Here is a 20,889-nt window from a genome sequence, read left to right as displayed (position 1 = left end):
AACTTTTACGTTTTTTGCTCCATTATCCCATACCCTTCCCTTAATAGCCATTCTCACACGTATTTCCCAGGTTTCTGTTTGTATATATTAGAAAAGTCAAGCAGTTCTTTTGGGCTATAGCGTACTTCCTCCTGGGTCACACTTTGTACTTTACCTCTTGGAGTTTTCCCGGACTTAAGTCTAGAAGCAAAAATGGGTCATGGGCATGTGTCCTGGGGATATTCAGCAATGTCTTGTAAGGCATCTGCCTCAGGTAAGACCTCAGGCAATGCCCCAGGTGCCGCTCCTGGAGGTATCTCAAAGACTCTTCAGACACAGCTGGGTTAATCTCATCAGATGGGCATGGAAGTGATAATGGTTTTACTGGGGAGGGTAGTTTAGCAGACAAAGATGGAGTAATCTCTTCAGATGTAAGAGGGCTAGTTGTGTTGGCAGGAGTGTTTCAATGGAATTTAGGGGGTCAGTGTCCCCATCTTTCTGATTATCTGCCCATATTTATGCAACCCAAGTTTCAGGATCATATTTCTTCCCAATCTATGTCCTCACTTTAACTTCAGAAACCATTTGAAGTTGGGAATTCAATTGGCATTATAATTCAGCCACTCTTCAGATAAGACTCTAGATTTGGCTTTTGGCAATATCATCTCTGTTACTATGAGAAATAAGGCTTCTCTCAGGGTACAAGTGGCAACTTTCAGGTCGTGTATGTGGGGCTTGAGCTGTGACACTGAAGCTTTGAGCTCATCCCTTTCTTTCACTACTTTTTCTAGTGAAAGTAGGACTGAGCAACCAGCTTCCTTATACTTCTCATGCTGATGAGATTGTAGAATAGTATCAAATATGCAATCACCCAGAGCCTTGTCTCTCACAAGTATTTGATCCACTGGAGGTGATATTTTGCTTATTTCTATTTACACCTCACACCATGGATTAGCAGTGCTCTGTTTACTATGGGAGGCAGAGTCATCAGTGCCTTTAAGACTAGCCAAACTTGAGAACCAATTCAGAAAACTCATCCTTATGATTTTGTTTCTCTAGAACCATTCTCGGTACCATATGTCCAAGCCTGGATTGTTTAGAGGAGCAAAACCAGTGAAGCACATATATATGTATATGTATATATATATATATATATATATATACGTATGTATATATAGAAATGTATTTCAAGGAAATGGCTCACGTAATTGTGGAGGCTGACAAGTCCCAAATCCGTGGGTCAGGCATCAGGTTGGAAGTTCCTCCTGACTTATGTAGTAGCAGGGACTGATGAACCCAAAATCTGTAGGTCAGATGGCAGTCTGTTGGCTCACATCCCAAGAACCAAAGGTTAGAGGATGAAGAGTTGGATGCAGGATTGAGGAGGGCGAGCTTTGCCAGAACGTTCATATATATTGGATGCAAGCCACACCCCCAAGGAAATTCCCCTTTCAACTGATTGCCTGCCTACATCAGATAACAAAATGGAGGATGATTACATAATATCTGCCTAACCACTGAGAATCATGGCCTAGCTAAGTTGACACATAACCTTAACTACTACGTAGGGTAATTATGTTTCAACAGAGGAATGAAACTTAAACACAAAAGTCACTGTCGATGAAGATTACAGCCTTTTTGTCAGTCTCGTAATTATACCTGCCTATTCTTGATAGATTTTTATAGAGCTGGAAGAGAATTTCAAGAATACCTTCCCTAACCCCTTATTTTTTAGCAGAAGAACTTCAGTTTTGGGTTAAGTAATTTTCCTGAAGCTATATAGCTAATTAGAAACAGTGGCATAACTAATCATGATGAGTCATAAAAATAAGTTTTTAAGCACTTACTATGTACTGGGCGCTGTCCATGCCACTGATCTCATTTAATCCCTATAGCAAAGTTGTGCAGCGTGCTTTGCTATTATCTTTATTTTACTGATGAGTTAATTGATGCTTTGAGGAGTCAAGAGGCTTAGGCTCACACAGCCAGCAAGTAGCAGATTGGGGATTAAGTCCTGGTCAGTCTGTGGCAAGCTCATGGTCTTCCCCACTAAACTGCAATGGTTCTGAGCCCAGGGTCCTTCCTGCCACGTCCGGCTGCCTGTAGTGGAGTCTCCGATCAGTGAGGCGAGCTCCTCATTTTGACTCTGAATCAGAGTTTCCAGTCTTTTCTCTGTGGCAGAGGTTGAGCAATGTAATATGTTGCAAATGGAAATGGAAGTTTAAACACTAATGAGGGCCTTTTACTTACAACGAAGTGAAAACAGATTGTGGGAAACCGAGTGCACTTGGCCTGTGTGCAAAAGCAAGCAGCCATCTGCTGGGGGTAGTGGAGTGAACTTAACGGCATGCTGTGCTTGTTATTGCCCGACAGTGTCATCCCTCACGAGCGGAGGATATTAACCATCCTGCAGTGGCTCACCCTACCAGACGACGAGAGGTATTTGTTTCCCTGTCCCTGCCTTTCCCACTACTTCCCTCAGTAAATTTCCATCTTAGGTTAGAACTGGGTGACAAACTAGACGGACTGTGAAATAGAACCGCAGCCAAGGTTTGGTATTATTAAAAGTGTTATGATTCTTAGCCTTAAGCATTACTGCCCTAAGAAAGATACAATGAACTTTGGTTATTGGGGACCATTTAATTAGATGGATTACTGCAAACTATTAATCCTGGTCATGACTAGTCAGAGCTTAAGGGAGTTTTTCACTTTGGTAAGTGAACCAGCAGCATCCCAATGATTAAGGAAGTGTTAAGGCTGAATTTCACCTTAAGGGAGTCATTCTTTCCGGCTTGGATTGAATGTCCCATGTGAAGTATCACTGGGCTGGGCTCTATTGATCTTGAGGATGAAAGACCCGAGTACACTTTGATATTCTCCTTTGTGATTTTTGATTTTTGAATGTGGTAACAGGCAATTACCACAGTGGGAGTAGTAAAAGGGGTGGTGGTTGTAGAAACAACAGGAATCAGAAAGACAGAGAGAGAGAGAGAGAGAGGAGTCTTCCATTGAATAAAAACAGTGGTTGGGAGAGTAATTAATTCTGAGCCTTTTTTTTTTAAATTGTGTGGGGGTAGTTCGTGTTCTTTTTGTTATGTGTGGTTTTGGGGAGGTTCTGAACTCTCTGATTTTCCCGCAGGCCTTCGGTCTATGCCTTCTATTCGGAACAACCTGATTTTGCTGGACACAAATATGGCCCTTTTGGCTCTGAGGTTAGTAGTTATCATCTGCCTGAGGAGACCCTGTGTTCCTGGGCTATCTGATCCACTGACCTTATTTCAGGATTTGTACAGTCTGTGGGATGGTTTGTATCTACAAGGTTTATTCATAGTCGATAATTACAAGACTAAGAACATTTTAAAAAATCTGAAACATGCGGATTTCTCTTACAGGAACTTGATTTCAGATTGATTTGATATTCAGACATATCTTAAACTTGGTGTTAATGGGAAATGAAATGTATTCCAGCCCTGCAAGCTCAGTCATAAGGTGAAAAGTCAGGAAAAGTTGGCATTTACCATCTTTGAGAGGAGGGAAGGGATCTAGAGATGAAATGTGCAGTATGAAACATTGCAACTGAGTTTCAGCTCCCTTAAAATGAGGGTAGGTTAGCAAAGTAGCCCCTAAATAGCCTTAGCAAGTACAATCAACTTGTCATATGTTAAAGCATGGGCACTTTTATTTAATAAATTTTGACATAGGTCTACACCTGTGAAACCATAAACACAGTCAAGAGTGTGAACATATTCATCACCCCCCAAATTGAAACATTCTTAATTAAGAGGAATACACTGTTTAATAAATCCATTTAACAGAGTAATATGAATCAACACTCAGGAATCTTACTAGAAGACAACCTGTTTGTAAGGCAGTATCTAGTGTAACTTCAAATTTTGGAGGTGAGAAAGGAATGACTTTTTTTTTTTTAATATTCTTTTTCCACCATAGAGATGGAAAGCTTTCTGGAATTTCAGCATAAATCATTTGAAAACATGATTGATTTTGCAAATCTAACCTTTTAATATTTTAAAGGTTTTCACCTCTCTTTTTTAATAGCTCATGAGGTCTGCATCAACATAATAAAACTTGATTTTGGATAAGAAATTATTTAAAAAAATCTTTGTTGATAGAACCTCTATTTCTCTAATAGTCTATGACAACATGTTGACTATAATTAAGTTCACTGTGTTCTGCATAAGGATGAGTTAGAGATACACATAAGTGTATCTTGGTTTTAATATTGAGCAAAATGCAGCGTGTCTAAACTAAGATTGTAAATGCCAAAGAGCTGTATTTCTGAATGCTTTAACATGGTTTAAAAATAACCAGCTCTGTGGTGTTTTTCTGAACACTAGAAATGAATGGCTACGTGAAACCAGTCTTAGTTTGTCTTAAATCTTCGAAGTCATTTAAGTCTACTGCTCTTTTTTCTCTCCCTTTGATGTTTAACTAGTGTTGCCATAATTATGAAACAGAAATGATAAAATGAGATAAACATCTGCATACGTGAACCTCAAATCTTATTTTGCCAGGAATGAATACCAGAGCAAGAAAGAATGGCTGTTTTATCTTCAGTATAAATTTCTTTGAGATTAGTCTAACCTGAACAAAAGAACCTCATTTTATTAAAATGTTAAAAAAGAAAAAGCAACTAAGTAGTTTCGTGTGCACTATTTAAAGGTTCAACTTCATTTAGATAATAATATCCCTTAAAAGATCCTGTGGGGTAGATACCGTAGAGATTGCTAGTCATTCTTTTTAAAGAAGGAGGCTGGTACTTAGAGAGGTTTGGGGCTGTTCAAGCCAGTGGCTGGTAAAGTGGTGAACTTGGAGTCAGAGCCTCAGACCTTTAGGCTCCCAGACCAGGTTCTTCCCATGGAGCCATTTTACCCTTCTCCAATCCAGGTGATAAACAAAGCAGTCAGTTAAATACATAAATGTTCAAATTATACAAAACATTTTCTTTATGTCAAAAGTTGATTTTAGCAATACAGCTGTGGTATAACTCTCACGAACTTCATTTCCTTAAAAGTTATATGATTTAATAATACATGGTCTTTCCCTAGGCAATATCTTTGGATTTCAATTACGTGTAGTTTAGTTACAATGACCTAGTATGTGAAAGTTTATGTGTATGTTTTTAATGAAAAACTGAACTAACAATCTTTCTTTAAGTGTTGCACAATGAGTAACTGAAACATGATACTGGATGCTTTAATTTGCATTAGTGATGGTTCTATGCCAAGGGTTGCTTATAAATATACAAACAGGGATTTTTCCTACAGTATTTTTAAACAAAAAAATGGAAATATTCATGCAATGTTCTTTTTAGTATCACTGCTTATTGCAGCAGGGGTATTCTTCAATATGCACCGCGTAAGACACTCTTGATTAGATATCTCTGAGTGTATCTTCAAGGATGGTAAAATGGTCACTTTATTCTCATAAGACAAGAAATATTTTTAGGTTTCAACTATTTCTCACTGGATTCTAGAAATCTTATTTTAACCAAAAGAAAATCAAAATAGTTTACACATTTAAAACCCAACACCAGAGCAAGTCAACAAAATCTCTCTTCTGTCATAGACTAATTGGTTTATGTAACTATATATGTATTTGCTGCGTATGTAAAGATTATACAAGCTAAAAGGTTATTTTTAAAATAAAAAATCTCTTGTCTTTTGTACATTACCAAGAAAATGCCTTGTGTTTGAAGTTGAATTGAAATGATTCTGTCTAGCAAAATGCTGTCTACTACAGTAAGAAGAGTCACATTGAAGTTGGTGCTTTATTCGTTTAATATTTGAATGCAATATTTTCAGGACTGTTCTCAAAGGCTGTTAAATGAGGCGACCAAACTTAGAGCCAATAGCTTCAAGAAATGATGCATTGCTCCTGCTTTCATAGTGTAATGGTGAATGTTCCAAAATATGCTTGCTTTTGATTATTGGCACAATCTTTTTCTTTTTGACCTTCTATGCTTTCTCTGTGACCCCTCGTTCGGCTGCTCTTCCAGGCCTAGAGGCAGAGCTTTGGCTGGCTAGTTCCTACCTTCAGATGGCAAAGTATCCTTCTGAAAAGCAGGGAAATTTGTCCCTTTACCTCCCCATCCTCTTAATAACCTCAGGCTAAATCTTCTCAAGTCAGGCTGAAGTATGGCTGGTCAATGAGAACTTAGCTTTCGTCTACCGCTAACATTCGAAGGAGGAAATACATGCAATATAATCATTGGATGAAAACCCATCTTGCTAAACTCTTGTTTTTCTGCTGCTCCTCTAACCCGCTGCCATTGGAAGGGCTTGCCTTTGGAGTCTTCGGAATGTTGAGGTCTGTTGCAAATGGCCTAGGGTCTGATCGGCCAATTTGAGCGCTAGAGGAATGCATTTGGTGACCATAAAATGGGAAACCCTCTTTTCTCCTTTTGCTGCTGTTCTCGTGGAGATTTGCCTAAAACTAGAAGCATTAAAAAAACAAAACCAGATTCTGTGGGGCTGCGTCTTTTAATCATTCCGCCGGGAAGAGAGGATGAGACAGAAACGGAAGTGCCTTTGCAGTCGCTTTGCCTTGGAACAGTGAGATCGCATGGCACATGTCCTACTTCTTGGATACACTAACATTTTTACTCCTCCTGCCCCTCCTGCATCTGAATGACTCTCTAAACAGTCCCGTCAAGAGAAGTCAGCTAGGTAGACAGCAGAGCTTGCAGTTTTGATTCACCTTTGCACCATCAGCAAATCAGGGGCCTGTTTTTTTCTCCAGCATTTGGAAGTCCCCAAAGGTTATCTCCCTTACTCAGTGTATGTGTCAACCTTTATTGCTCTCTGGATTGAAAAAAAAAATACATAGCATCACCACCCCTACCCCCAAAATGGGGTTTCTGATCAAAAGAGTATAAGTAGACTCTTGATATGTATACCAGTGATGAAGAGCTCTTGATGACTTTTAATTTTTACCTACCAGAGGAGGTAAAACCCCAAAAAACCCGTCTTGCTAAACTCTGTTTTCCCTGCTGCTCCTGTAACCCGCTGCCATTGGAAAGGCTCAACTTGGAGTCTTTGGAATGTTGAGGTCCCTTGCAAATGGCCTAGTCTGATCGGCTGATTTGAGGGCTAGGGTTTTTTTTTTTTTTTTTTTTTTTAACTTTTTGGTTTTTTTTTTTTACCTCCTCTGTACTGGAAACCTAAATTGTCAGTGAGAAGTTTTCTCTTCTGCTGAAAGTCCTGATTTGTGAGGTACATTCATGATTAAGGAGGATTGCTTATAATGAGGTTTCACTCCATCTTTGGCTTTTAATTTTTTTTTCCTGATACTTGCCAATGAAGGTGACGGTTACTTTGATATATTTAGTGGTGTGAACAGATACCTGTCAGATTCTGAACTGGAACCATCTACATGAACCCCACTGTCACCTTGAAATGACCAAATGACTAGTATTCTGGTTCAGTTTTAAGCTAGTACTTTGTAAATGGAGAACATTCCAAAACCAAGGACCAGTCTTTACCTAATACAGGAGTTATGGAATGTAGAACTTCTCCTCTGTGCCACCTTCAAATGTATCCATGAGTAGGCTCCTTTAGCTAACAAGAGACTGGGTTCTCGTAAATTATATTCTTGTTCTCAGTGAAGAAGCTGTGATCGCAGCATCAAGATCGATTTGGGAGACGTCTCTCTATAGAGTTCCCTGAATCATCCCGTATACCAACTTTTTCTCACTTAAGGAGTCTTAGTTTTTCTAAGACTCTGCTGACCCCAGCTGGCAAAGTGTGAGCTTTATTATCTGACCCAGAGGGACAGACGACTTCTGAGTCCAGACATCTCTATCCGCCAGTACAGGAGAGTAGTTATGGCTCATCTCTTACTCCGGCTAAGAGACCTAAGAGGAAAGTTGCCCCTAAGAGGAGACAGGAAAGACCAGTTGCTCCTCCAAAGAAAAGAAGAAGAAAATTACATAGGATGGATCATTATGCTGCGGAAGCTCGTCAGGACAAAGTAAGTTTATCTATTGTTCCAAAGCTTTGTGGCGGGCAGGCCTAAGTTGATGGTTTCCTTCAGTTCTTGGTTTGAAAAAATCTGCTGAATAAATTTTAGAAAAACTCTGGTGCATCGTTCTTCATTTGAGTCCAGAAGAATCTGGCACTTCAGAGGTCAACACTGATGTGAAGAATTTCTGAGCTTTCACCAAGACAAAACAAGGGGCCTGTACTTTCTCTAGAGTTAGTTGTCCTAAAACTAGTATTAATATTTAGGCTTGAATAACTGTTAACAAGGCTATTGGTTTTGCTTGCGCTTATTCACGGAATTAGCCGTGATAGTTTGTAAGCCTGAGTCTTGAGAACTATCCAGCAAGATAGCAGAAAGAAAATCCTTAAAGACACTGTTGAATAGAACTTGATAGGAAACTGATTCAGATTAGTGGTCTGTACCTTCAGAGATCAAAAAAGTTCTTAGATTTTAGACAAGGGAGTAGCTGAGACAGCAAGAAAGAGAAAACAATGGTCAGAAAACGTTGTGTGTTTTTCTTCTCGTATTGATATGAGTAATGTCTCTTCTTTTTAGTACATTCAGGAAAACCTATATGTTGTTACTTTTCCTGAAACCTACAAATACTTCTGAAGCAGTGTCTTATTTATAATTGTCTGAACTGATTACTAAGAAGCAGGTACTGGATCTTACCTGGGTTGTCCTGCTGAGTAAAGCAGAGGAAGTCCTTGCCAAGGATCCACATATGTTGTGCGTTTGGTATTCCTTTGCCTAGCCAAAGATCTTAGAGGAGAACACAGTTTTCTCAGAAGTAAATGCCACTTAGTCCCACATCTGGTAGTCCATTCAAATTATACTGTACCTATTATTATAAAACTTTCAATTGCAACTTACTAGTTGGGGCAGGATTTGAAATCCTGGCTTGTCTTGAAGAAAAAGTTTGCACCTGATTTCACTGATGAAATTCAATATGAAGAAAGGTCTTGATTCATCTGAGAAGATGCTAATAGAAGATAATGTGTTTGAGTAAAAATGATATGAGATCCCATCTGCTCTTATCTCAGTCATCTTGGATATATATGTGTGGCTGTAGCTAGGTGGTAAAATTCATCTAAAGTATTGTCAAGTATTTATTTGTCTGATGAGATCTTTCTTGAAAATCTTTCCATTGCATAGTTTGAGATGAGAGTGAGAGGGAAGCCTCCAGTATGTGGGAAGGTGGGAGCGTGCATGCAGTTAGAAACTTCTGTTTGAAGCAAGAAAATGAGAGATGGGTTGTTTCTGAGGCTTTGGAAATATTTTTCAGAGAAGAATTGAGCTTTCTTCATTAGGCTGAATAAGAAACCTCCTAGAACAAACTCATTGGTTAGGACTCTTGTAGATTCCTGTTTCACTCAAAATCACCTTTAAAGGGACGAATTTGAGAAGCAGTGGCTTCTTTCTAGAGAATAGGTTCTTCTGTCAAGAATCCATTGCTCTCAGAAATTGATGGTGGAGTTCTTTGGAATGTTTGATGGATCTCACTGTATTAATGATATCCTAATTTGGCATCCTGTGGAAGGTTACTATTTCATCCTCAGAACTGCTTTTGATTTACTTAGACTCCAGCTTCTTGCCATGGTTCAAATCCTCATGTGATTTCATCTAGGAAGCAAGAGGCTTAAATTATCTGACTTTCTGTTACTCTCAACATTCTTGTATTTAAAGAACATTGTTATCTTTTAGAAAGGCCATTTTATCTCTGAAAAAGAATATTCCTTAGTAATATTCCTGATATTTTTATATAAAAAATCTTCAAGGAGATTGAATGAGGAGAGATTCTAATTCTCCTGAAAGAATACACGTATAAAGAGTTTAAACTATATGTCTATTAAGAATGCCAGGTAAATCTCCCTAGACAAAGCTCTGCCTCCAGGCCTGAAGTTTTTTTTTTTTTTTTTCCAGAATGTTCTAGGGGTAGAAGACCTATGAGAAACTGAAAAGGAAAAAAAGCCGTAGGGACTAACTTGCTCCTTTTTCCAGATGACAAATCCTCTGAGGGAAATTGACAAAATCGTGGGACAATTAATGGATGGACTGAAACAATTAAAGCTGCATCGCTGTGTCAATGTCATCTTTGTTGGCGATCACGGTAAAGCTTCTTTTTTTCTTTGCTGGTAGGATAGACCCACTGATAGTGTTTCCAATGGGATTGAGGAAAGGAACGCTTGCTCTCAGAACCACAGGTTGTGTTCTTTACATCCTTCTTCCTTTTTTCTGGGGATGTAGGGGAAAGAAATCATCAGACTGTGACTCAAAAGTATGTCCTGAGAGGACCCGGAATTCATTTTGTTGAAAGCAGGGACTTTCTGCATCTTCATATTCTTTCCAGGAAAGGCTTTGGTACAAAAATCAGTTTGCCATGATGTTAGTGACCTTCCCTACGAACGTGACATATCAGGTGATAGTAAGATATCTCTGCCAGACATATCCCCAAAGATGTGGCTAAAAAATAAATCTAAATATGATAAGGAGGCAGACACATAGGATTCTTGTCTAAGAAATAATATATAAATAAAATGATTTCCCTGCCTTCACTGAAGGAACTTAAGGCCCATATCAGAGAGCCCTGCTGCAGTAAAGAAGTTGTTGTTGTGTGCCATCTAAGTCAATCTATAAAGTAGAAAAATTCATGATCTCTTTTTTGAGGTGATCAAGAGCATCGTAAACATTATACAGTTACAGAGCTGGAACAGGGGACCTCAGAGAGCATTCTTATTTCGCAGGAGTGGAAACTGAATTCTAGAGAAGGCCTTCTGCATTCCAGAACTATCAAATTGAAATGGGGACCCTAGAATGCTGGGCTGCCGCCTTCTAGCAGAGGGCTTGGGAGAGGGAAATTGGTTGGCTCTTTGGGTGTCAATGTAGCATTTCTGTTAAGAATGACAGGCAAATCTCCTTAGACAAAGTTTTGCTTCTAGGCCTGAAGTTTTCTTTCCAGAATGTTCTAGGGGTAGAACGACTTATGAGAAACTGAAGAGGAAGAAGCTGTGGGGACTAACTTGCTCCTCTGTGGGGACTAAATGTTTACCCTTTTCAACATCATGCTCATGAGCTTGGCTTAGTGGAGAGCTGCAGACAGGACAGTGAATTTGGAGCATATGGTACAGCTGATTTTATTTAAGTTGCCCAGAGGTGTCAAGAACATTTGGTTACATGCCGGAGCCTGACGTTTAAGAAGGAGATGGGTCGCAAGGAGTCATGTGCTGGACCATTGTAGAGCCCATTGATTGATTAAAACCTTATCTTGCCAGTGTGCAGGCTTCTGAGATGAGTGGATCCTTTTGATTCTGGGAAGCCACAACATCTCTTTCTTAAAAGGTAGCATGGTCTAGTGTTTCAGAGCATGGGCAAGGGAGTTCAAATTGCACTGTGCTTCTTCAGAGCAGCGTGACCTTGTTTATTGTATTTATTTTTCCTCCTGAGGGTTTGAAAGTAAAAGGCAGAATATATAACCCTTGTGCTATGTCGGGGTGTATTTCTCTCTCTTCATTCCAGTTTGTATTGAAGAAATAAAAAGTGATTGATGTGGGATCCTAGAAAGTGATGATTTGAATTTTATAAGATCCAGGCTACTCTGGGTTATAGTTGTTTATTCCAAAACCTTCTGTCCTTTTACAGAATCCCTTATTTTCCCCTCTTAGAGAATACCCATGGCTTTAGCTTTTACAAAGCAACATTTCGAACCTTCGTGTTGTTGTTGTTAGTTGCCATCAAGTTGATTCTGACTCATGATGACCCCATGTGTGCAGTGTAGAACTGTATTCCGTAGGATTTATCAGGACTGTGACCTTTTGGAAGGAGATCTCCAGGCCTTTCTTCTGAGGTGCCTCCGGGTGGGTTTGAGCTACCAACTTTCTGCTAGTAGTCAAGCACTCAACCGTCTGTGCTACCCGGGGACTCCTTAAACTTTCATAGTTTCATGTAAACCTATACATTTCAAAAATGACAATAAAGGTCCTGATCAGCTTCCATTGTCTATGATTCTAAGATTTGAGTTTTATTGATTTTAAATACCGATGAAGCAATTTTCCTTGGGGGAGGCAAGAAATAAATCTTGGAGGGGGAGGAATATATGTTGGTTAACAAAATTCCCTACCTAGATCCCTTTTTTGAGTTCTAGTTGCTAGCTTTCTGTTCTGACTAATCACATTGTTTACAACTTGTTTTCAGGGTTATTTTGTTTTTCAGTTTGGGTGGTCATTGGGGCTGACATTTTTCTTTCTCATCTCTTGTTGCCAATATTGTTTTGTCAGTAACATCCAAGGCCACCAGTGGAGACAGAGCAAGGACTAGTGATTATGTACTCAAGACAGGAGATATATTAGAGAGAGAACTGGAAAATGACATTTTGTAAAAGAGGCACAGGATTGTATATTCCAGTTGTTTATACCACCCCCAACTGGGACGAGTTTGAAGCAATCTAAGATTTTCTTCTGTAAAGACTTGATCTTTTCCATAATGACTGTGTAAATAGATTTTGGTTTTGTTTTTTAAATCATGGTTACTTCCTTTGTCTTGGCAATTCCTGCCGAATGACTTAAAATGATAACTGAGAGGCTGCATTTTCAACCTTCTAGTGCTTGCAAGATGACGTGGCTAAATCACATCCCAAATCACAAATTCTGTTGAAAGAATCAAATAAAGAATTATTAAAAATTTTAAAGTCAAGTTAAGAAATTTCAAAAAAGAAGGCATCTCCCATGAAGATGTTAAAAACTAATTAAAGAGGTGCCTGGATGATATCTTTAGTGTCTGTGCTAAGATTTTAATTTTAAGATTTAATTTTAAGTATTTCCAATTTGTTTTTTTCCTCCCCACAGGAATGGAAGATGTTACATGTGATAGAACTGAATTCTTGAGCAATTACCTGACTAATGTGGATGATGTTATTTTAGTGCCTGGATCTCTAGGAAGAATTCGATCCAGGTTTAGCAATAATCCTAAATGTAAGTTGATTTATAAAATATAGAGTTGTTAGAGTGGTAATGTAGTGGATTAGGTAAGGGCTTGGTCTCTGAAATGGGAATAAACCAAAAAACAAACGAAAAAATCAAACCTGTTGCCGTAGAGTTGATTCTGACTCATAATGACCCTATAGGACAGAGAAGAACTACCCCAGGGAAACTGGAATACTTGGGTATAAATCCTAGCTCTGCTACTTCTTTGTTAAGTGATATTATGGATTGAATTATGTCCCCCCCAAATATGTGTTGTAAATCCTAACCTCTATGCCTATTGTTATAACCCGATTTGGGAATGGCTTGTCTTTGTTGTGTTAATGAGACAGGGTTTGTGTAGGGTGTATTTTGAATCAATCTTTTTTGAGATACAAGAGAGATTAAACAAGTGAGCAAGGCAGAGATGGGGGAAGAGAGGTGCCAAGCCACATGAAGATCACCCAGGAGCAGAAGCTCAGAGAGACAAGGACATTCCTCCAGAGCCAGCAGAGAGAGAGAGTCTTCACCTAGAGCTGGTACCCTGAATTTGAACTTCTAGCCTCCTAAACTGTGAGAAGATAAACTTCTGTTTGTTAAAGCCACCCACTTGTGGTGTTTCTGTTATAGCAGCACTGGATAACCAAGACAAGTGGCTTTAAGTCATTTAAATTCTCTAAGCATCAGTTGTTTTTTAAATCTGACAAATGGGCATGATAATAGCAGTAGCTACCTCTTGGTGTTATTGTGAAAATTAATCTCTGTCACTAAGAATGGTTCCTGGCACATAGTAGCTTTATATAAATATTTGCTATTGTTTTTATCATGTCAAAATATACTTAATTTGAAGCATATTTATGACCATGAACTTCTATTTACAAGAGAAGAACTTTTCAACAAGAGGTTCAGTCTTGCCCATTAGCCGTCCATGACAGCTTGGCAGAACCATACTTGGGATGTGAAGGTTCCTTAGGAGCCTCATCGACGAGGGTTCTTCATTTTTGTAAAAGCGATTGGCAGAATCCAAGTGGGAAAAATATTAAGCCCTTGGGAAGTGGCAGCTGTTTGGAAAGATTAGAAATAAAATAAACAGAAGTAGCTTGTCACTTACGTTTTATACATTTGTGTTATGATATGCCACTGACAAGAGCTTTCATTTGTAAACTAAGATGTTTGATGTTCTGCCTGTCCAGCTTTTGAGGACCTCATAGTTTTACTGGAGAAATACTACATCTTGAAAAAAAAACCCAACAACATCCTTTAGTGTTTTTAGCCTTGGGAATAAGAAACCATTGACACCATGCTTAAAGCTTTGGAAAACTGAGTTTTTCCCAAATTACATCCCCGACTCAACACAAATAGGAAGTGTTCCAAGGTCAGATCCAGGCAACGTTGTGAAATCAAGAAAGTGCTGGTGTCTCTGCCTCTCTTGTCCGTGCTCTTTCCTGTCCTCAGTGTCCTCTCTTTGCTCACTTGAGAGAGCCTGGTCTGTGCCATAGACTGGATGCAAATCACTAGGGCATCTCTTGGTTTTAGCATTTGCCACCACTCGTCTGTCAGTTTGTCGTACTGTGGTGGCTTGCGTGTTGTTGTGATGCTGGAAGCTATGCCACTGGTATTTCAAATACTAGCAGGGTCACCCATGGTGAACAGGTTTCAGTGGAGCTTCCAGACTAAGAAAAACTAGGAAGAAGGTGGTCTACTTCTGAAAAATTGGCCAGTGAAAACTTTATGAACAGCATTGGAACATTGCCTGATATAGTTCTGGGATATGAGCCTCTCAGGTTAAGGTGCTCACAATACGACTGGGGGAGAGCTGCCTCCTCAAAGTAGAGTCAACCTTAACGACATGGATGGAGTAAGCATTTGGGACCTTCATTTGCTGATGTGGCTCAACTCAAATGAGAAGAAACAGCTGCAGATATCCATTAGAATGGGAATTCCAGGACACTTAATTGTGCCCATGAGGAACCTGTACATAGACCAAGAGGCAGTCATTAGAACAGAACAAGGGGATACTGAGTGGTTTAAAATCAGGAAAGGTGTGCGTCAGGGGTGTATACTTTCACAATACTTATTCAATCTGTATGCTGAGAAAATAATCCATGAAGCTGGACTATATGAAGAAGAATGTGACATCAGAGTTGTAGGAAGATTCACTGACAACCTGCAATGTGCAGATGATACAACCTTGCTCACTGAAAGCAAAGAGAACTTGAAGCACTTACTGATGAAAATTAAAAGCTACAGCCTTAAGTATGGATTACACCTCAATATAAAAAAAACAACAATCCTCACAACTGGAAAATAAGCAACATCACAATAAATGGAGAAAATATTGAAGTTATCAAGGATTTCATTTTACTTGGATCCACAATTGATGCCCATGGAAGCAGCAGTCAAGAAATCAAACAACATATTTTATTGGGCAAATCTGCTGCAAAACAACTCTTTAAAGTGTTAAAAAGCAAAGGTGTCAGTTTGAGGACTAAGGTGCACCTGACCCAATCCATGGTATTTTCAAATGCCTTATAGCATGTAAATGAATAAGGAAGACCAAAGAAGAATTGATGCATTTGGATTATGGTGTTGGTGAAGAAATTGAATATACCATGGATTGCCAGAAGAACTAACAAGTCTTTCTTGGAAGAAGTACAGCCAGAATGCTCCTTAGAAGCAAGGATGGCAAGACTTTGTCTCACGTACTTTGGAGGTGTTATCAGGTGGGACCAGTTCCTGGAGAAAGACATCATGCTTGATATATGAGAGGGTCAGCGAGAAAGAAGATCCTCAAGGAGATGGATTGACACAGTGGCTGCAACAATGGACTCAAGCAAAGCAATGATTGTGAGGATGGTACAGGACTGGGCAGTGTTTCTTTCTGTTGTACATAGGGTCGCTATGAGTCGGAACCAACTCCATGGCACCTAACAACAACAATGCAAAAAAGGTTTTTGTTTGTTTTGAAAGGCATTTCAGACATCAGTAAATGTAATGGGGGGGGGGTATTTTAGTGAGAGAAAATATTCCTGGAGACAATGAAATAATAACTAGCAGTAATTAAATTTTTTGTACTTTAAGAACACTTTCCTTCACGTGATTTCGTTTTGTGAGAGGCAGCAGAGTGGGGTGGTTAAGAGTACAGACACTGGTGGCAGAAGTCTGGGTTCAAATTCCAGCTCTGCCAGTTGCTCACTGTGTGACCTTGGGCAAGCTACTTAACCTCTTTGTGCTCAGTTTCCTCATTCGTAAAATGCAGTCGTCTCTCAGTATCCATAGGGGATTGGTTCCAGGATCACTGTGGATACCAAAATCTGCAAATGCTCAATTCTCTTATATAAAACAGTGTAGTATTTGCACATAACCTAAGCATATCCTCCCGTATACTTTAAATCATCTCTAGATTACTTATAATACCTACTATAATGTAAATGCTATGTAAATAGTTATTATAACAGGAACCCTGGTGGTGTAGTGGTTAAAGTGATTGACTGCTAATCAAAGATTGGCAGTTGGAAACTACCAGCAGCTCTTTGGGAGAAAGATGTGGCAGCCTGCCTCTACAGAGATTTATAGCCTTGGAAACCCTATGGGGTTGCAGTGAGTCGGAATTGACTATGGCAGTGGATTTGTTTTGTTTTTTTGGTGCATGTTCACTACAGATGCAACCATCATAGGCCTAACTACATAGTACAATTCAGCAACAATGCAACATTTTTTTTTCCGAATATTTTCAATCTGTGGTTCGTTGAATCTGTAGATGTGGAATCCGTGGATCCGTGGATATGAAGGACTGGCTGTAACACTGTTGGAAGATTAATGAGAAGTTTTATGTATACATACACACACACATACTTTATACATATACATGTATATGTTCGTATTCACACATACATATACACAAATACACATATATGTATATACATATATATGTATATAACTTGGATTAGTGTTTAGCACATAGTAAAAGCTATATATATGCTATCTGTGATGATAATATCTTGGTTCCTTTATTATTTCAGCTAGATATATATATACATATATATATAAAATTTCATTTATATCCTTCTAATAGCCCTGTGTGATAAGTATCATCCCCTTTATAGACAGTGGAAATCAAGGCTGAGAGGGTGGTGAAGTAACTTGCTCAGAATGCGACAGGTAGTAAGTGGCAGAGCTGGGATTTGAACTCCAATTTACTGACTCTTAACGACCACACTGTGCTGGGGGCCTCTTCCCTTCACACAAAGAAGGAACTGTTAGCAGAAGAGAGCTGAGAACTTCAGAATTAAGGATTGACCTCCCTAACATGGACTCGGGAATCTGTTATTTCCTAGTAATTCTCAGGAATTTCTCTGAGCCCTAGATTGCCCCATGCTGTGTATTTCTCTTCCTTATCAAAGGACATGAACTTATTCTATTTGGTCTCTTGAGGATTATGGTTTAAGAGTCCAGAGAGAATGGAGGTTTAAACTGTGTCTTATTCAATCAAACTACTGTTGTCGCAGTGTGCAAGCTCCTCAACCTTCTGAATGCCCATTGGCTTAGTGAGGAACCTAATAGCCCCTACTCCCAGGGTGGTTGTGAATAACCGGAGAGAAAGTGCCTACGAAGCTCTTGTAGAGAGATTGACACACGGTATCGACTCAGTTCAGTTGACCGTTATTATTACCATTATTACTTACATGCTTTCCATGAAAAGACGATGAAACTAAAATTTATCCCCAGTTTAAATAGAATGGAATCTACATTTTAGCTTTGGACTTCATAGTTTTAGAACTAAGGTTCTGAAAATAGTCTTTGGGGGTAGGGACATGTGTACCCCAAGGCCAACTTGTTCATGCATTTTCAGCAAATATGAGCAAATATTTATGAACAAATGTTCATTGGGTGCCTACGATGCACTGACACCAAAGATACAGCAGCAAATGGTATAGTCAAGGCCTGCTCCACTGGCCTCTACGTTCCGGGGATGGCCTCATCATGATGTTCGGCATCTCTCCTGAATGCTGCTTTTCTTTTCTGTTGTTTCTATAATGACATACTGAAGCAAATTATTTGAAAACAAAACAAAATCCAACCAACCTACAATCTCCTCCTTTCCCCCACCCCCCAAAAGGGAACCTTCAGATAGTATAATGCTGCCCGCAGTTTATACACAACCATCATTTACATAGTTTTGCTTTTAGTTAGTTCAGGGTATTGACAAAAATATCCTTTGTTTGCTGGTAGTGAAAATAAAGGAGGTGCACACATGTGCATATGGCTGGATAGGTGCAGCTAGCTACATAATTGTTGTTATTGGGTGCCATGGAGTCGATTTCGACTCATAGCAACCCCATATGACAAAGTCAAACTGCCCCATAGGGTTGTCTAGGCTGTGATCTTTACGTAAGCAGATCACCAGGTCTTTCTCCTGAGGAGTCACTGGGTGGGTTCAAACCACCCATCTTTCAGCTAGCTGCTGAGCGCTTAACCATTGTGCCACCAGATCGCCTAGCTACATAGTTAGACCCGTGATATTACTGTGGAAACAAAACTGTTTTTAGAAAAATAACCCTGTGGATAAGAAGATTCATCTTTCAGGTGGATGATGACCTGCTTCAAAGATCTGCAGATAAATAGGAAGTTACATTAAAAGCTCCAGATGACCAGTTTAGTTCCTGATATTAAGTTGCAAATAAACTAAATCCAGGTTCCAGAGAGATCATTTGAAGAACATAAAGAGGCCATTTATCTAGCAGTATCCTGGTGCTACGGAAGAAGGAATTTCTTTGAGAGGAGGAGACCCAGCTCCAGCAGGGCAGTTTACTTCCTATAGGATTTGGTCCACTTGTTTAGCTGCATTTTACTCACTGAAACATTAAATACCACATGCAAAAAAGCAAAGATATCACCCTGAGGACTCAGGTGTGCCTGACCAAGCAATGGTATTTCCAATTGCCTCATATGCATGCAAAAGTTGGACAATGAATAAGGAAGACTGAAGAAGAATGATGCATTTAAAGTTTGGTGTTGGTGAAGAATATTGAATATACCGTGGACTTCCAGAAGAACGAACAAATCTGTCTTGGAAGAAGTACAGCCAGAATGCTCCTTAGAAGCTAGGATGGAGAGACTTCATCTCACTTACTTTGGACAAATTATCAGGAAAGAACCAGTCCTTAGAGAAGGACATTATGCTTAGTAAAGTAGAAGGTCAGCGAAAAAGAGGAAGACCCTCAATAAGATGGATTGACACAGTGGCTGCAACAATTGGCTCAAGTATAACGACGATTGTAGGGATGGCGCAGGACCAGACAGTGTTTCGTTCTGTTGTACATGGGGTTGCTATGAGTTGATTTTACATGTGTTTACATATGTTTTAAACAAAATGTTAAAGTGACAGCCCTTCTGGCACAGTGGTTAAGAGCTATGGCTGCTAACCAAAAGGTTAGCAGTTCGAATCCACCAGCCACTCCTTGGAAATCCTATGGGGCAGTTCTACTCTGACCTATAGGGTTGCTTTGAGTCGGAATCGACTTGACAGCATCAGTCTTTTTGGTTTTTGCTACAAAAATGATTACTCTCAATAATTATTGTCATCTCTTTTGAAATCCTTATCCTTCTCTCTTTGGACAGATGACCCGAAAGCCATCCTAGCTAACCTCACGGTAAGTAGTATAAGTCTCCAGGCCTCTGCCCGCTGAGCAGCTTCCATGTGCTCACCTCCTGTTCAGCTCTCTGAGGGGTGGGAGAAACATCACTGTGCTACCATTCTGTGTGCTTGTCTAATAGCTTTCAAACTTCTGTCCTGCTGACAGCTGGGGGCATCCTAATGGTCTTGGCAATGCTATGGACTGAGAATATTTGATCCTTCCATTAGAAATGAAAAGTAGTCATTTATGATTCAACAAATTTTTACTCTCTCTGAACCAGATCTGCCCACCACCCTATTCCATCGTTCCCTGATCCAGGATGTAGACCTAAAAAGCACATAAGCATATAATCACATTGGCCTAAACACGTGTCCTCCCTTCCCACCCTCCCCCCTTGACTTGACTTGAAGTAGTTGGAGAAGGCCTTAGAGTTTCAGTTGTTCTCAGTGGTGGTCTCATGAGTCTGAAATGTATCTTGAAAAATTCCTAACTTCCCTCTGATAACCTTCCAGTATCATCTCCCAAATTGTTTAATCTCTTCGTGAATCTATTTGTTTTCAGTTTATATTTTTTCATATGGGGATAACATATGCCCTTTATTCACTAACCAACCTTTTGTTTTGCTAAAAACCTCTTTCACCTTTCTAGAGAGAATTACTAGAACTTTTTCTAGAAGATATTCCATGTAAAACCAATTTCCATTTAAATTTCAGTGTAAAAAACCAGATCAGCACTTTAAGCCTTATATGAAACAGCACCTTCCCAAACGTTTGCACTATGCCAACAACAGAAGAATTGAGGACATACATTTACTGGTGGAGCGAAGATGGCATATCGCAAGGTAACTTGGGGATTGGCTGTCTCTTCCTCATCTTCGCATCTGCCTCTTTCAAAACTGGAGGACTCTAAGGTCCTTAGCAATCAGAACAAAAAATCTCAGTGGGAAATCTCACTGTTTCCAAAGATTTTGAATGCTAGATCAACAATTAGCACTGAGACAATGCATTGTCTGTGTTCTGAATCTTGGCATCTCAATGTCTCTTTGTAGCACGTCAGCACATCTCAGTGTGTGTTTCTCTTTTGTTTTTTGAATTTACATTCTATCCTCTATTCTTATTACTACAGTAAGTCAGAAGAATGACTCGGACTTTGCCCTGGCATACTGGACTAATTTAATATTGGTTGACCAGACTCTGCCTAACTGTGTTTATAGTGAACTTCAGAAAATGTTCATCTTAAAATCTCTGTTATTGTGGGCATGCTTTAAACCAGTTGCTGTCAAGTCGACTCTGACGCGTGTGTCAGAGTAGAACTGT

General features: G+C 39.5%; 1 protein-coding gene across 1 annotated transcript in view; it reads left to right on the top strand.

The window, feature by feature from the left end:
- The window catches only part of ENPP2 (ectonucleotide pyrophosphatase/phosphodiesterase 2), an 89,006-nt gene that overhangs the window by 42,091 nt on the left and 26,026 nt on the right, over positions 1-20,889 (top strand). The window contains exons 10-15 of the mRNA XM_023728168.1: positions 2,353-2,418; positions 3,119-3,191; positions 9,982-10,090; positions 12,822-12,947; positions 19,557-19,588; positions 20,287-20,414. Of these exons, the coding sequence (XP_023583936.1) occupies positions 2,353-2,418; positions 3,119-3,191; positions 9,982-10,090; positions 12,822-12,947; positions 19,557-19,588; positions 20,287-20,414 (534 nt within the window). The remainder of the gene's footprint in view (positions 1-2,352; positions 2,419-3,118; positions 3,192-9,981; positions 10,091-12,821; positions 12,948-19,556; positions 19,589-20,286; positions 20,415-20,889) is intronic.

The sequence above is a fragment of the Trichechus manatus genome, unplaced genomic scaffold (genome assembly GCF_000243295.1).
Source record: "Trichechus manatus latirostris isolate Lorelei unplaced genomic scaffold, TriManLat1.0 scaffold00022, whole genome shotgun sequence".
Taxonomy (NCBI): domain Eukaryota; kingdom Metazoa; phylum Chordata; class Mammalia; order Sirenia; family Trichechidae; genus Trichechus; species Trichechus manatus.
Note: the sequence above shows the minus strand (reverse complement) of the source record. Positions and strands in the feature narration are given on the sequence as shown.